At 47.1% G+C, this 17,268-nt stretch overlaps 1 protein-coding gene across 1 annotated transcript in view; it reads left to right on the top strand.

The window, feature by feature from the left end:
* Positions 1-17,268, top strand: part of CRAMP1 (cramped chromatin regulator 1) — a 1,037,800-nt gene that overhangs the window by 274,902 nt on the left and 745,630 nt on the right. Inside the window, exon 6 of the mRNA XM_078662937.1 lies at positions 6,355-6,403. Within this exon, the coding sequence (XP_078519063.1) occupies positions 6,355-6,403 (49 nt within the window). The remainder of the gene's footprint in view (positions 1-6,354; positions 6,404-17,268) is intronic.

Here is a 17,268-nt window from a genome sequence, read left to right as displayed (position 1 = left end):
TTACCCTTCCATCCCAGTGCCAAATTTGCCTTATGCCAGACTGAGACCGTCGTGGAGGTCAGAGTAAATTTGGGCTCTAATTTCGACCCCTCCGTAGAGTGCCCTCAAGTTCGTCCCCGGAAGCATATTATGTCTATCCATTCGATATGCTGGGTCATCTACTGGTCAGTGCATCCAATGGGTAAGAACAATTAACTGCGAAGCCCAATAATAGGTCTTGATAGACGGCAGGGCGATGCCGCCGTCGTACCAGCTCCGAATAAGTTTGGCGTAGGCAATTCGAGGCATACCATTATTCCACAAAAGGTTACGGACTTCAGAAGTGATAGAATTAAAATATTGAGCCGGGACCAGATATGGTGTATTTTCCACCCCACAGAGAAAATGAGGGAGCGCCATCATTTTGTAAAGTGCTGCTCTCCCCAAAAGCGTGAGAGGAAGGGTCCTCCAATGCTGCATGTCCACCCTGAGACGCCGAAGGGGAGGGAGCAGGTTCAGTTGAAAAAAATACCTGCCTCATCAGTCGTGGCGTAGATTCCCAAATGCCGGAAACCGTTAATGATAAGTTTAGCACCACAACTTGGTGGAAGAATCGGAGGGCGGCCACTCAAAACATATATAAGGGATTTATACCAATTAATTGTATAGACAGAATATTTTTTAAAAAGGGTAAAAACATAGAGCACTTCATGGATAGAAGCTTGGGGATTGGCAAGATAAAGTAAAATATTATCTGCGTAAAGGGACACTTAGTCTGCCCATTCCGGCGACCAGTTGAGCCCTCGAATCCAAGTGTCCTCCCTAAACCATATAGCAAGAGGTTCAAGCGCCAGAGCAAAGAGTGGGGACAATGGGCAGCCCTGCCGGGTACACGTCTCAATTAAAAAACTGCCGATCTGCACCCGTTAACTGCAACTCTCGCCAAAGGTTTTGAATAGAGGAGATGTATCCAAGCCATGAATCGGTCACCGAAGCCATACCGTTTCAACGCTGCGAAGAAGAACGGCCATTCAATCATGTCGAATGCCAGCTTGACGTCCAAGGACATAACTGAGTCTTCCTGGATGGTAGAGGCCCGTCCCAAGACACCAAATAAACAGCGGCGATTAAGGGCTGGGTTTTTGGTTGGCATGAAGCCAGACTGGTCCGGGTGAATCAGCTTAGAAATAAGGGGCGAGAGGCGTTCGGCCAATATTTTGGCCAGGATTTGACCTCTGGGTCAAGGAGGGTTATGGGCCGGTAGGAAGAACATTGATCTGGAGTTTTCCCTTGTTTGTGAATAACAACTATATTGGCTAAACGTTGCGTGGGTGGGAGAACGCCCTCCTGCACACTAGCATCATACATGCGTTGCAAATGAGGGGCAATGAGTGAAGCCACAGATTTGTATAGTTCAATCAGGAGGCCACTCAGATCCATAGCTTTCCCAGACTGTAAGGAGGAAATCCCTTTGGTGATTTCCTCAGATGTTAACGCCCCGTCCAGGGCTGCAACCTCCTGTGCGTCTAGACATGGCAGTGGTAGCGGGACGAGCAACTCTGCAGCCCCCTCCTGTGTGGAGGTGGCAATGGGAGACTAAACACCGCTAAAATAAGTTGCAAAGGTAGGCACCTGCGATGTCAGCTTTATCATGGTGGTGGACAGATGTATATGGGCACAGGGTCAAGACTGATTTGCATATGGCTGGGTTCAAACTGGAATGGCATTGTGAGCAAAGAAACAATGGATTTAAACCCAGATCTCTGTACTGGGGTGAATGTATGACATTGTTCTTCATTCTGTCCATCAACTATTGTTTTTGCATGCGGCGGACAGATGTACAGTCTACGATTTCTGCCACCCACCTACTTGCCAGATCTCTTTTATCAAGCCAAGCAAGCAACTTACTTGTTTTGTCACCAATGTCGTAGATCCTATGCTGTGTGGCCCTATAGTAAGTCTTAGCGGCATCCCCCGCAATATCTCTTTATTCTTTTTGTTTGACGGCCAATTGATGTGAAGTCTCCGGTGATCCCTCAGTAACTAGCTCCCGTTCAAGGGCCGAAATCGCACCTTCTATAGCCTCCAGTTGGTTCACATTTTCTTTCTTCTGCCCGGCCACTGCCGCTACCCCACATCCTCGTATCACTGTCTTAAATTCTTCCCTCGATACTACGTCAGACTGGACCGAGCCTACATTTTCTCCAAAATAGAGCCGAGTGGCCTCAGTCAAAGCGGTGTGTATCTCAGGAATTTTGAGATACCAAGGTTGAGGAACCATCTCTCGTCGCCCCGATGGGGGCGTGCCACCATAACAAGTCACAATAGGTGAGTGATCAGAGATGCCCCTAGGGAGTATAGACATCTTATCAAACAGGGGCAGCTGTGCAGCCTTAAAAAAAAGATAATCAATTCGCGAAAGACTACCATGTGCACCGGAGTAAAAGGTATATTGTTTCTCCCTGGGACTACAAACCTGCCAAACATCTATAAGGCCAAGAGCCCTCAAAAAAATCAGAGAGCAAACATCCCGATGATTCGCTCGGTTAACGCGGCAGGCGATCTAACCTCCCATCTAAAGCGGCTATGCAATCTCCCCCCAATAGCATATCCCCTTCAGGTAAGCGTAATAGATGTGCAACATTGTCATTCAGGGTGGTAGCGTGCAACCGTGGAGGAATACATAGCGACATGACGTTAAGAGATCTACCTTCCCACTTCCGCAAACCGAAACAAACTGACCCGAAGGGTCATGGGAGACAGTTTGAACCTGAAAAGGAAGGGAGTTGCGCACTAGGATTCCCACCCCCCTGGATCCTCTGGTATAGCCTGCATGTGCTATGAGCCTGTAACCCCACCTGTTGAGCGCACAGTAAGAGGAACCCTGGTTATGAGTTTCTTGGAGAAGCAGCAGGTCTGGCATGTGGCATTTAAGATATTGTAACACTACACCTCTCTTTATTCAGTCCCCCAGACCATTAACATTGCAGGAGAAAAGTTTGAGCTGACCCAACGGAGGACCCACACACTCTTCAACGCATATTCTTGTCGGGCAATAGGTAGGGTCCCCCGGCCCCTGCTACAGATGACGAGCATTCTTGATCTGGGAAACAATCGCTCCAAAAAGAACCCCACCCTATATAATGTGCGCTTAAAGCCAAATTGGTCACATGCTCCAACAATAAATGTAAATCCAATGATAGAATCAACAAACCAAGATAGAAAACGGACCCCAGCGCATCTGAGACTTCTGACAACATCCATTGAATATTCACTACACAAAAAGAAGAAACACATAAAAAAGAAACCCCTAGAACTATCCAAGAAATACCCCCACCCTGCCTCCCTGTATTGTGGACTTGGAAGTGCCCACCCCCCAAACATGCAGCGCTCCTGTACCCCCCCAATCCCAAAGAACTATGTAGAGGGGAATGCTACTCGGCCCAGACAACCTAATAGTGCCGCCCATGAAGAACAATATTTGTTGCCCCCCCCCCCAAATCATAGCTTTGCCCAGTAACGAATAATCTAACAGATTTCTCAACAGAGTTACTCAACTTCACATAGCAACCCAAAGTCCCGTTAGCCCCCGCAACCCCCGGACTGCGCTCAATAAAGCTTAAGAGGAACAATACAAACTTCTCATTCAAATAAAACCGCAGTTTGTCCAGGCGTTTGCCACGTGTCACTACACCAGGTCGGGCCACTGCCCACCTGGATTACTGCAGCATCACAACACAGAGTCCACAGCGCCACCAGACTGCAGCTATCGTTGGCATCCACCCGGTCACAGGAGCTTCATACTGCCTCAGAGCGAGAGTTGACAGATGGGGAGGAACGCTTCTGTGCCCCAGCAGCTCTACAGCCTTCCAGTCAGTCCCATGCGTCCTCCAGGGTTTGGAAAAACCACGTCTTCCCACCATCTTGCACTCGAAGCTTAGCGGGAAACAGCATAGCGTATTTTAAGTTGTGGCCACGAAGAGCACGTTTGACTTCCAGGAAGGGTCGGCGCTGAAGTTGTACCTTGTACGTGACATCGGGGAAGAAGGTTATGATAGTTATCCATCTTGAGTGGTGGAGCAGTTCTTGCTGTCTGGAGAACGGCATCCCGGTCAAGGAAATTGAAGATCCGGGCCAAGAGGGGACGCGGCGGGGCACCCGTCTTCGGGGGGCCCCAGGGACCCTATGAGCACGTTCCACAGAGAAGAATTGGGACAAGGACCGGCTTTGCAGATGATTCTGAATGAGGTCTTCCATATAGAGGTCCGCAACCTGTCCCTCCGCCTGCTCCTGGACCCCCAAAATCCGCATTTTTCGGCGTGCCCTCCCTTCATAATCTTCCAAACTTGGCAGCTAGATCAGAGGTCTGTGCTTGAAGGCGCTTAATGGTATTGTCCATCGTTTTTGCGGATTGGAGGTGGAACCCTCGTTCGTCTTGACTCTGTCTCCCATGTTTCTGAGGTCCGCTCGAATCAAGGTAATTTCGGTGATAACTGTCAATTTTCCTTTAGAGTGCCGTGCGAACCCCCTGGATGGCCTTCATTACATCAGCAAAGGTCAAGGCGGTCTCTTCCGACTGATGTTTTGCGTCTGGCGAGCTTGTGCCCCTCCGGCCCCTTCGATCTTGTGTGCGCATACTTGGCCAGTCTCGCAGCTGGTGGCTGCTTGGCACTCATCTCCGCTGCCATATGTGCTATCCCAAGGGGTATAATGAGAGTCAGATATGCGTGTGGCAACTTTTGCCCTCCTTATCTCACAGGACTCCTAGATCAACGAAATAGCCAGGGGAGCCCAGTGTCCAAGACTCAAATCATGAGCCACGGGGGTGCCACAAGTGACGGGAGGGGGGTGGGAGTGTGGAGAGAGCCAAAAAAGTAGGCCTTCAATCCCTACTAGGCCCAAAGAACAGTCGAGGCAGCCAGAGCTTTCACACCGGGCCGCAGTCTGCAATCTGCCGCGGACGCCATGCGTCGTCTCGGCCGGCTTTCCTGCCTCTGCTGCCGGTCTGGACAGCTGGAACGAGATCTCAGTGCTCAGGTCGCCGATTAAGGTTGTTCGAGCGGCCGGAGTGACAGGACGTTGTGAGCAATCCAGTCGCTAATATCAGGGAACTGGAAACTGAATATTTTAGTGGATCAGGGGGAATATTGTTGCGCGGTGCTCGGAGCTCTAACCACGGCGGCCATCTCAGGTGCAGTGAAGCCACACCCCCAACAGCTTCTATTTTGAGACTTGTAATGGCATCCTATGGGCTATTCTGTCCAACCCTTAGGAGTTTTGTAAAGGGGAGTTTTCTCTGTGTGTTAAACTCCATAAAAATTGCAAATTATAAGTTTACTGGCTATCTTTTTTCAATTCAAGATGAAGTCGTGGCCAGTGTAGCCTAGTTAGTTAGGCTGTATTATTGTCTTTTCTATCTCTTAAGTGTCTTTGCATGCCTTCCTGAAGTAAGGCTTAAAATATCCACTTAAGAAGATATATCTAAGGAAGTGCTCCTTGGGTCCCGGTACGTGGGCAGGACTATTCCAAGTGCTTATGACTTATCATGGAAATACCCCTACAAGAGAATTGGAGTTACAGGTAAGAAACTATTCCTTATATCTATACTCCTCCTTCCAAGAATATACCACCCAGTTTTATGATACTTAATTATCAAATCCCTATGGTTTCTGCAGGTGTTCTGTAGTTATTCTTTGCGGTCAATATAAGGTTTCCTTCTCGCCCCTTATGTACCTTAAAATCTATTATTTTCTTTGTTGCTTACACAAGCAGCATTTAGTAATTGTAAGCACACTTGTTTGTATATGTTCTGATTATGTATGAGATGTGGTGAACATTGCATTGATTGAAAATGTTCACTTACCGTTCTTTTACATTTCTTTTGTCAGCTGTGAACTGTAGTGTGAGATTTTATTGAACTGTGTACCTAGAACATGAAATTTATTTTCTTATTGGAGTAATACATGCCAAAATAGTTGGTTTTTAAAGGGGAAATTAGTTATCAAGATACTGGTGCTACTACTAGGCATTCATTATTACTATTTGGACCTGGACCTTTAAGTAATACAGATTTCTTGTATGTGCCCCATCTCAATGGCAGGAACACAGCAGATTGCCTTGATGGAGCAGCAATTATTTTGCAATATTTAATCCAGATTTCTTGTATGTGCCCCTACTCAATGGCAGGAACCCAGCAGATTCCCTTGATGGAGCAGCAATTGTTTATAATTGTTTTGGAATATTTAATCCAGATTTCTTGTATGTGCCCCTACTTAATGGCAGGAACACAGCAGATTCCCTTGATGGAGCAGCAATTGTTTATAATTGTTTTGCAATATTTAATCTGTTGTTCGCTTATTCTTCTCTCCTATAAAGGTATGGATGAGAAGAATGCTCCAAAACTCAATGAACTCATTCAACTGGGGTGAGTAAGGTTTTTTTTCTCTTCACATTTTTCTATAAGAAACAACAAACAAATATGTGGAATATTCAGCTTTTGGATTTCATTTACAATCTTAAACAATTCTTACATGTCCAAGCATCATGACCGACAATTATATTCTTGCCCATCCTTCCTAAAGTATCCTAGGAAGCTTTTTAGGAGGCTGGTGTTAAGGAGTAATGGCAATGCTTCGCTGAACAAGAGTTGTCATGCTGTATTTTGCCATGTTTGCATTGACAATTATGTGGAACTGAAGGAATGGCAAATCTAGAAGTATGCAGTACCTCCTTGGAGAGCTGTCGGAGCATCTTGATACTTTGGGTGCCACTTATCTGTGAGCTTCATCATTTATCTTAAATCACTGTCACCAAAACCAAAGGTTCCATTAGACAGAAGCCTTTGCTTTAGACCAAGTGTTTCTTAATCTTTTGACATCTGTGGACCGCCACTTAATCACTACTAAAGCCCAGGGATCCCAGTCTAAGCAATCTCTGTGATTTGCATTGAAAATAATACCATAAAATACAGAAATAAGAATACACAAATTACACAATATTTTATTTAAATTACAAATGCACAAAATCTACAAAACCACAAAGTTCAGTTTTAATAAGAAGCATGGAGCTTTTCAATATTTAGTTTAATTTAAAAAGGTACTCATACCAGACTCTTAAAGCTGTTTTTGTTTGGAGGGAGATTGACAGACAGACAGACGGACAGACGGACAGACGGAGGGAGACAGACAGACAGACGGACGGACGGACGGAGGGAGACAGACGGAGGCAGACAGACAGACAGACGGACGGAGGGAGACAGACGGACGGAGGGAGACAGACGGACGGAGGGAGACAAACGGACGGAGGGAGACAGACGGAGGCAGACAGACAGACAGACAGTCGGACGGAGGGAGACAGACAGACAGACGGACGGAGACAGACAGACGGAGGGAGATAGATAGACAGACAGACGGAGGGAGACAGATGGACAGAGGGAGGGAGACAGACATACAGATGGACAGAGGGAGGGGGGACAGAGGGAGGGAGACAGACATACAGATGTACAGAGGGAGGGAGAGGGAGGAAGGGAGACAGAGGGGGGGAGGGAGACAGAGGGGGGAAGGGAGACAGACGGGGGAAGGGAGACAGACGGGGGAAGGGAGACAGACGGGGGAAGGGAGACAGACGGGGGAAGGGAGACAGACGGGGGAAGGGAGACAGACGGGGGAAGGGAGACAGAGGGGGGAAGGGAGACAGAGGGGGGAAGGGAGACAGAGGGGGGAAGGGAGACAGAGGGGGGAAGGGAGACAGAGGGGGGAAGGGAGACAGAGGGGGGAAGGGAGACAGAGGGGGGAAGGGAGACAGAGGGGGGAAGGGAGACAGAGGGGGGAAGGGAGACAGAGGGGGGAAGGGAGACAGAGGGGAGGAAGGGAGACAGACGGGAGGAAGGGAGACAGACGGGAGGAAGGGAGACAGACGGGAGGAAGGGAGACAGGAGGGAGGAAGGGAGACAGACATAGGGAGGGCGTCAGACTGAGGGAGAGAGACAGAGGGAGACAGAGAAACAGACAGACAGAAACAGACAGTGGGAGAGAGACAGAGGGAGGGCGGGAGGGAGAGACGGAGGGAGGGAGACAGAGAGAGAGAGAGAGAAAGATGTGTGTATGCCGGGTCTGGTGGCTCAGTGGACGAAGGCATCCGCTGCAGGGGCCTATGTTCAACCTCATGGTCACAGTATTTTTCTGCTCTAGCCCCGCCCCCTCCCCCACTGACCCACCTACACCAGTGCAGCCCTCGGCCACAAACCACACTGTAAATTTCCCCCCGAGAGAAAGTTTGTGAGTACCCATTGCCTAAAGGATGACGTCAGCCCTGAACTTTATACAGAGATATTATGCAGGAGATGTCCGTCTTGCTGTTAGTCCTGCTCTGCTTCCAAGAAGCCTCATACATAATGTATGAGATTCGAGCTAGGTATAAACCCGCGTTCTGAATGCAGTGTCGTATCTAGGTAATGGGTCAGTGCCTAAGAACCGTTATGTGTGTAAGGTAGGGAAGAATATAGGTGAAAGGTTGTGATGTTACCTGCGCCTATATAAGGTACCTATATGGAATATAACACTGTGCCATTGCTTCATTTTAGGTTACCAGTCGTCAATACTTGATTCTGTTTGCTATATTTTTGCTGCTCCCAAGAATCAAATTAAATTTAGCAAAGTAACTTTTAGTGTCCAATTTCAAATTCCTTCTTGTTTAGAGATTGTTTATTAATTTAAAGTTTTTCATCATTATTCTGCTAAAATGATTTATTTTTCTAAACAGTCACTCATCCCCTTAGTAGGCATTGCACGCCTCCATATTCCCAAAAGCATCAAACGGGTGTCTTCCTCCAGAAGGGAACCACTATATTCTTTGTCCCATGGTGGTTTCCCTAGACTCTTATAAACCCAAGGAACATGACATAACAGTTGAGTACCTACGGATTCCGCGCATTCCGATTTGGCCCACATCATCTAAGTATAACCTCATGAGCATCATTGTATCTATACCATTGCTGCATTAGGCCCGTGATTATATTGACCATTTGGTCATATGACATTGCACTGCATTTCCCACGTAGCCTCACACAACAACCAGAACTGACTTATCACTCTTACCAAAAGCAAAGGACTAAAAAACATAGTGTACACGACTGCCACCAGAGAGAGGATGGACTCAGACTTTTGATGTTAACACTGACACAGGGTAAGCACGTTTCATTCCTGTTATGCTCAGACAGGTAACAGTCCGGTAGCCCTTCCTCAATTTGGGTGGAAGAGAACGTGCGTATAACTAATCCCCGGTGTTGTACCTTGTATGGTCTACAGTAATTGTATTGGTACCATGAGCCTTCTTTCTACAATATATTTTGTGACAACAAGAGACTCATTCACATCCTGTGTATGAGAAGGGAATGAATTCCTGCGTGTATTCTCTTGAGACTAAAATTACTAGACTATGCTTTATTTATGGCGGAATGAAGCCTAAGATCACCTCTCATATTGTTTTATACATTCATAAGTAATACCCATGACTGCCTCCATTATGGTTACACATATCATCCAGGTTAATATACCTGGATCGCCACCGCTCCATACATAAACTTGCCTCTCTCAGTTGCATATTTGTCTTCTAACCATCAAGTTAAATTAATTCTCATTACTTCTGAATGATGAATAAAATATAAATGAGCTAATAAAGGTGGACGCACAAATTGTAAATGTTTTACCAAATATGGTCAAAGGATTCAGCGACTGAGCCCCCTTCTTCCTTCCTCCCTCTAACACCCCCCTTCTAGAGAGCCACAATTACCCATAAATTAGGTGAGGTTATTTGGAATTTTCAAGGAGAGATGCACTCAGAGTGGGGTGCTGCATGTTTTTTCACATGAGTGCAGTGGTACACCATGGATTAGTTGCCAAACACAAAAAAATACTTGGAGTGATTGCAGCCAAATTACTGAAGCAATATTTTTCGTTACCTCTTTTTCCTATCATTTTCTTCTGCTTTCGTTTTTTTCGGGATGGTGGGCGATTGACAAACTCTTGGACTCGTCTGGTCTAGTATTTCTTTAACTGTATAGTACAGTAAACTAGAGCTCACAAGCACTGATTCAGTTACACAGAGAGAGCTGTGTCCCTGACACAAGCCTGATGATAAAATAAGGGGCTTCGTTTTTGGATAGAAACATGTCAACTTCATAACAGGGTTGAATTATTCCCCCTGAACTTTTTAATCCCACAGAGAGGATCCCTCAAAGACTTTTGTCTATTAGTATGTAGTTTTAGTTACCCTTATCCATTGTCTGTTCTGTAGTAGAACACCTCGATGATAACAGAAGGCCACATTGGGACATTAAGCGCACCCCTTCAATAACGGATTTAGCCCAAATAAGCTCACACAACCTAACAGATATGAGGAAAAGCCCTGTAATGAAGCATGCTACCATTTGTTTGGGTGAGGGCTTTCTCCTATAAGATTATTTTTTTCATGTTTAATAAATTAGAGGGAGAACGGACACATATATTATCTTTGCATTACACAAAAAAGTAGTCTAGCAATAATGTGTAGTATAGACCAGTGAGGTCACTTCTATTTAGCAAGTGCCACTGCTAGAGTCTTATACCACCACCACCTGGTGATGCTGGAGAACACTATCAATTATGGTTCCTCTTTGTTTGTTTGTGGTGCATTGGTTTTTCAATATCTGAAAATATTTTGTATCAAATGGTTTTATGCTAGGGCAGATTCCATATGTTGAGATTTATCTGTCTCCGATACTTTGAGTTTCAAGAGATGGATCTGAACTGCAAAAATAGAAAGTGAAGTTTATGGTTAAACTATTTTTTAGTTTTCATATCTTGTGCGTGTCTGCTAACATAACAGTGGGTGAAAGCCAGTCAAATTCTATGAGATCCTATAAAAACCTCTTAATGTACAAAAAACCCATTGAAGGACCCAAAACTACCAAGGGTCATGGTTAACCAATACTGAAACTCCTCTACTCAAGGACTTTGTTGGTGTGAGGGATGTAGGGGAACAAAGTAGTAGTGAACCAGAACAACATGGCATAAATAACCATCTGCAGATTACATCCATGTCTTGGGTTGTTAGATATAACAATCTATGTGTCCCTAATCCTGAACCACAGGAACTGGATGCTAAATAAAAAAAACATTCAACATCAGACATCCGAACCCATCAGCTCACATTTTCACCATCAAGAACTGACACTGCTGTCCTTACTTTTGACTGATGTCAGAAACTCTAGAAAGTGAGCCACTACCTCCAACTGGGTAAATATAAACTTGTTCCCATTGTATGTTGCCTAGAGTTGAGCTGGAGGGAGAATGTAGGCCTATTTCCCAATCCCAAGTAGTTGTTTGGGAACCTCCTGTAGCTCTTTCCTCCTACCCAAAGGCTTGGACCCGGGATGTGGAAGAATCAGGATCTTGTGACCTTGAATATGACTTATTTATTGTACCTGTCGTCCACAAAACATCTTCTCCCAGCCCCTTGGTTTGAAGCACCACAAGACTTGTGCCCTATTCCTTGCCTCTTCCTTTGATTTTCTTTGTGAGTTGTCTTGCTACTGTTTCCAGGTCGAAGAACCCCTTCAAGCTGTATCGCAATCCTCGAGAAATCGCTTTGAGACACTTCCATTGTAGGCCACCTTAAGAGAATCGGGGAACTTGATTGCCTTATATATTCTGGGGATTTCACTTTATTCAACAGGCGTATAATCACTAGCAAAACACACTGCTGGACTCTTCTATCTGCGACCTACCCTCTTTCTTTTTTTTACATATCTGTTTTTATTGGAGTTTTTAAATTTTTGACACAAAGGAAATGGAAAGTACAAAACAACATATGTACACCTGGTACATCCTAAGTGTTGCCCACCGGTAACCGCCCTCTAAGGTTTCTATTACAAAGAATCAACCTCAAAATTTGGTTACATCATAGTCTGCTGGTATCTCTGCCATTCACCCCAAACACTTTCATGCTTCTTGGGCTAACCTTGAGCCATATAGATTGGTTTTTTTCATATGCAGCAAGATCCATCTTAGCTTGCCACCTCCCTGGTCCTCCTGGGGTCCATATATCCAGTCGTTGACGGCCAAAAGATGGGAGACACATTAGTAAGACACAAGTCAACCATAGTCAGTCCACTGACATTGGTAGATTTACAACATTTGTGAAGGCCACTCGCTGGGGGTCAACCCCCTTACCCTATGCCCCTCCTCCCCATTCCCCAACAAATGCTGTAAGGACAGATAAAAGTGTCGTCAGTGTCAACTTGTTTATATAATGGGGGTAGTTTTGCACAATGTAGAGCAGGCGTGGGAGAACAGTCCTCTCTAGTAGCGCCATGTGCCCAGGGATGGACAGGGGCAGCGAAGATGAGTGTTGTAGGTGGCTGCAAATTCAGACGTGTGTCTCTGTAGCATGCATGTTCACCCCCAAGTATCGTAAGCCCATAATTTCAGCCACCAGACCCGCCTTCTGGGCCCAATCTACCTTTGCCTAGCCCGGCCCCAATAGGAACAGCTGTGCCTTGTTCCAGTTGACCCATAGCCCTGAATGGTTCGCAAGGGCATCAAGGATCTCCATAACCACCTGCTCTGTGGCCCAAGGTCTGCCGAGGTACACCAACAGATCATCCGTGTTTACGGACACTCAGTCCTCACAGTGTTCATAACATTTGAAGCCCTCCACTCTCGAGTCCATTTGGAGAAGATGCACAAAGGTATCTGTCATCAATCAATCAATCAGGGAATTGTAAGCGTGCTACTCACCCATGATGCTCTCAAGGCGCTGAGGGAGGGGGGGAGGGGTCTGCAGATCTGTTTAGCCGAAGAGCCAGGTCTTGAGGGTCTTCCTGAAGGTATTCAGGGAGAGGGCGCGTCTGATGTATGCTGGTAGCTCGTTCCAGGTTTTGGCTGCAATGTGAGGGAAGGATCTTCCGCCTGCTCTTGCTCTGTGGCTACGAGGGTGTGAGAGGGACGGGCGGAAAAAGAATCGAGGAGGTCTTATGCGTAGATCAATGATGGCGTGTTTTATTTAAGTCACAGGGCAAACACCCCAAAAAAACAGGTAAGCTTCGGTGAGTTTCCTTTCTTGGTGATTGGCCTTCTTCTTTTCTTTTCTTCTCCGTGGCGGAGAGGAGTCCGGGTTAATAAACAATTCCATGTAGTTATGGAAAAGCGGCACGTGAGTTGGATTTGGGGTCTGCAATGGAGGTGAAAGCGGGCTTGTCTTCACAGAGGGGTTTCGGCCAGTGTGAGGTTTGAAGATCGGAGGTTTCTATTGGGTACGTGGAAGTTTATTTGGTCATTGAGGAATTTGGGACTGTTGTTGTGAAGGCATTTGTAGGCGTGAGTGACTCTTTTGAACATGACTCTTTTCTCCACGGAGAGCCACTGGAGACTTTGCAGGTGTTGGCTGATGTATTCGTGTCGAGGGATGCAGAGGACAAGTCTGGCAGCGGTGCTCTGTATTGTCTGGGGTAGGGACTTGTTGATGCCGGCGTAGAGTGCATTTCCATAGTCTAGTCAGCTGTTGATGAGTGCATGGGTGACTGTCTTCCTTGACTAAGGGGGGGATTTACTTGAAGGTCTTGCCGAGGATGCGGAGGGTGTTCAAGCAGCTGGAGGTGACAGCGTTGACCTATTGGTTCGTGGTGAGTGATGAGTCCAGTACGATGCAGAGGTTCTTGGCTGGTCTGAGGGGGTAGGTGGGCTTACGAGGGCGGTCGACCATCAGGTGGTGTTCCATGCAGGTGTGGTGGTACCGAGCGGTCTCAGCATTGAGCTTCAGGCAGCTGTTGGTCATCCAGACTGCGACGTTTTGCATTCCTTTCTGGAAGTTGAGTTTGGCAGTGGTGGGGCCTTTGGTGAGGGAGAGGATGAGCTGGGAGTCGTCGGCGTAGGATACAATGTTGAGGCCGTGTTGTACGATGGCTGCGAGGGGGGCCATGTAGATGTTGAAGAGGGTGGGGCTCAGTGATGAACCCTGTGGGATTCCGCAGGTGATTTTCGTGGGGTTGGAGAGAAAGGGTGGGAGTCTGATCCTCTGGCTTCTTCCGGTGAGGAATGATCAGATCCAATCCAGGGCTGTTACTTGTATGCCTGCGTTGTGTAGTCTGGCAACTAGTGTGCGGTGGGTGACGCTGTCGAAGGCCGCTGATGGGTCGAGTAGGATGAGGGCTGCGGAGTGGCCTTGATCCAGGAGGGTGCGGATGTCGTCTGTGGCGGCGAGTAGGGGGTCTCTGTGCTGTGGTTGCTTCGGAATCCGGGACGGGTCGTGGATTGCATTCTCTTCAATGAATCGTTTCAGTTTCCTGTTGACTGTTTTCTCTGCAACTTTGGCTGCGAAGGGGAGGAGCGAGATGGGCCGATAGTTCTTGAGGTCGGTGGGGTCAGCTGTGGGCTTCTTGAGCAGGGGTCTGACTTCTGCGCACTTCCAGTCGTCTGGGAAGGTGCCTGTTTTGAAGGTGGTGTTGATGGTGCGTTGTAGTTCGGGTGCTATGGCGGCCGCAGTTCTGTGCTAGATGTGAGTGGGGCAGGGTGTCGGTGGGGCCAGCCCCACTCACCCCCCCTCCCCCCCCAACCCCCACCCCCGAGTGGATGCTTTTCCTGGTCGAGGTGGTGTCTTTGGCGGGGATCAGTGTCCAGTTGGAGATGGTGGGCTGGTTGGTGTTTCTGGGGGGCGGGGGCCGTCTGTAGCGCCTGGTGTATGGTCGATGAAGTTGTCGTAGAGGTTTTTGATCTTGAGGTGTTAATAGGTTCCAAGCTTGTCACAGAGGTCTTGGGATGGGGGGGGATGTCTGTGGCTTCGCTGCATGGGTTGGTGAATTCTTGAATGACACTGAAAAGTTCCTTGGAGTTGGCCACGATTTTGTTGTGGATGAAGTTCCTCTTGGTGACTCTGATCTGGTTGTGGTAGTCGGTCATAGCGTCCTTGTAGGTGGTGTGGTTTTCGGTTGTCTTGGTGTTTCTCCAGTCTTCTTGAAGAGCGGTGGTGAACCAGGCGGCTTCCTGGGGCGTTGTCTGTCGGGGTTGCATAGCGGGCGAGCCAGTCTGCGCAATTGGAGATCCAGGTATGGTGTTCTCTGGCTGCTTAATTTGCGTTGGGTGCCCAGGTGTAGTTGTCTTAGGTGAGGGTGGAGTTAAGTTGCTCGTCGGTGACCTTGCTCCAGTTCCTTCATGGTGGGTGTGGGGCTGGTTTGGGTGCCTTGGGTTTGTTGATTGCCAAGTGTACGCAGTGGTTGTCGGTCCATTGCGGCTGCGTTGTGTGGCTGAATTGGACGCTGTTTCCTGCCGCGAAGATGGGGTCGAGGGTGTGTCCTGCTCTGTGGGTCGGTGTGTTGACTAGTTGTTTTAAGTCCTATGCTGGCGAGGTTTTCACGAAGGATCGTGGCTTTGGGGTCGCTGGGGTTGTCGAGGTGGAAGTTCATGTCTCCAATGAGTATGTAGTATGGTGAGGGGATGGCGTGGGGTGCGATGAAGTCAGTGATGGTGGTGGCCAAGGGTGTTCGGGACTGGGGGTCTGTAGACAAGGCTTTGGGAGTGGTCTGGATGTTCAGGTGTTCGGCAGCGGGGAAGGTTTCGCTGGAGGTGGTGAAGCGGAGGGTGTTCTTGTGAGCGATGGTGTGGCCCCCTCCTGGGTGGTTGGGGTGGTCTTTCCTCTGGATCTTGTATCCGTCTGGGATGGCGGTGCTGATGTCGGGGCAGATGTTGTGTTAGTCCAGGTCTCTGTGAAGGAGATGTCAGGCGAGAGAGAGTCAAGTAGGTTCCAGAATTCCATGGTGTGTTTGTGTACGGAGCGCCACCGATTATGACAACAAGGTTTTGAGGTTGTTGGGTGAGCGTAAGAACTATCACTCCCTTCCTAGAGACCCCGTGTGATCTCCAAGACCTGATCACTAAGATGGTGGCGGAGGCTAGGAGCATGAAATGGATAACGAGTAAGGAGGCCGAGTTTTTAGTGAACACCAAGCCCAGAACACCGGCCTTCTATATATTACCCAAGGTGCATAAAGCACAGCGACCTCCCCCAGGGCGCCCAATAGTATTTGGAATTTCCTCCTTCCTCGAGCCGTTGTCCCAATTTACAGACTTCTTTTTAAGAGATTCTGTCCTCAAGCAGCCATCGTATGTACAGGATACTACGGATATCTTAAATATCCTGAACGATTTGGAATTCGAATCCACGCAACAATGTTTAGTTACAATAGACATAGAGACATTGTACACTAGTATCCCCCAGGAAGCTACGTTGGTGGCAGCGGCGAGAGCCCTGGGGGAACAATAATGTTTTTACGACACCCCCACCAGTCATTCGTGCTCCAGTGTATTGAACTCGCTCTGACACACAATTATTTTTGCTACAAAAATGATTTGTACTTGCACGTGTCTGGTACATCAATGGGCGCAACTTTTGCGCCCAGACTGGCCTGCATCTATGTGGGCCAGTTTGCGGAACACTTCCTTTATCACTCGTCAAACCCCTTCCAGAGACATTTTGGTCTCTGTAAGAGGTATATTGACGATGTGTTGTGTATGTCTTTCTTATTTTTCAATTATCACTAACGTGAACTAATGAATTAACTGGACGTGAAAACACAACTTTTTTATCAATAAGATTTAATTTTTCATATATGGAACTCAATTTATATACAAATCAGCAATCGTCATGAGACAAAATTAATTGTTCAGGTACATTCTCCAAGGCAACACAAAAGTACTACTTTCAGAATTTACGAATTTGCAGTAGTATCACACACACCATTTGTACATATGTACGGGCAATACACTTAAGTAGCCATACAATAATAATTTAAGATATTCAAAATAATTATATTCCTTATGATGACATCTTGAAGCCACAAATGGTGTAGCAGCGTCGACGTTTAGGTCTCTCCCAGTTATTTCACCGAGACCATCCTCAGGACAGTTTGTTGTTGCACTCACAATCTAATAAAACATATAATAATGCCATTGTACACATTCTCTTTTACATCATATTTCATGTCTATAACCAGATCGTCTGCTCACATTATACTACCAATTACTACAAAGCACCCCGTGTAACACCAAATCCTTAACCAACAACACAAGCACACCCAAAGTGCACAAAGCCAATTAGATGTACTACTCACTTCACTTTTTTGTACAGCACTGTTGTTTTCAATCCTGTAGAGAAACAGCCTACCGTTACACCTAAGTGTACTACTATATACACCCAACTAAAAAACACACCAAAACTGTGAGTACTTGCAACCCATGTTCACATCCATGAGCTTACCTT

The sequence above is a fragment of the Lissotriton helveticus genome, chromosome 10, assembly GCF_964261635.1.
Source record: "Lissotriton helveticus chromosome 10, aLisHel1.1, whole genome shotgun sequence".
Lineage (NCBI taxonomy): Eukaryota > Metazoa > Chordata > Amphibia > Caudata > Salamandridae > Lissotriton > Lissotriton helveticus.
Note: the sequence above shows the minus strand (reverse complement) of the source record. Positions and strands in the feature narration are given on the sequence as shown.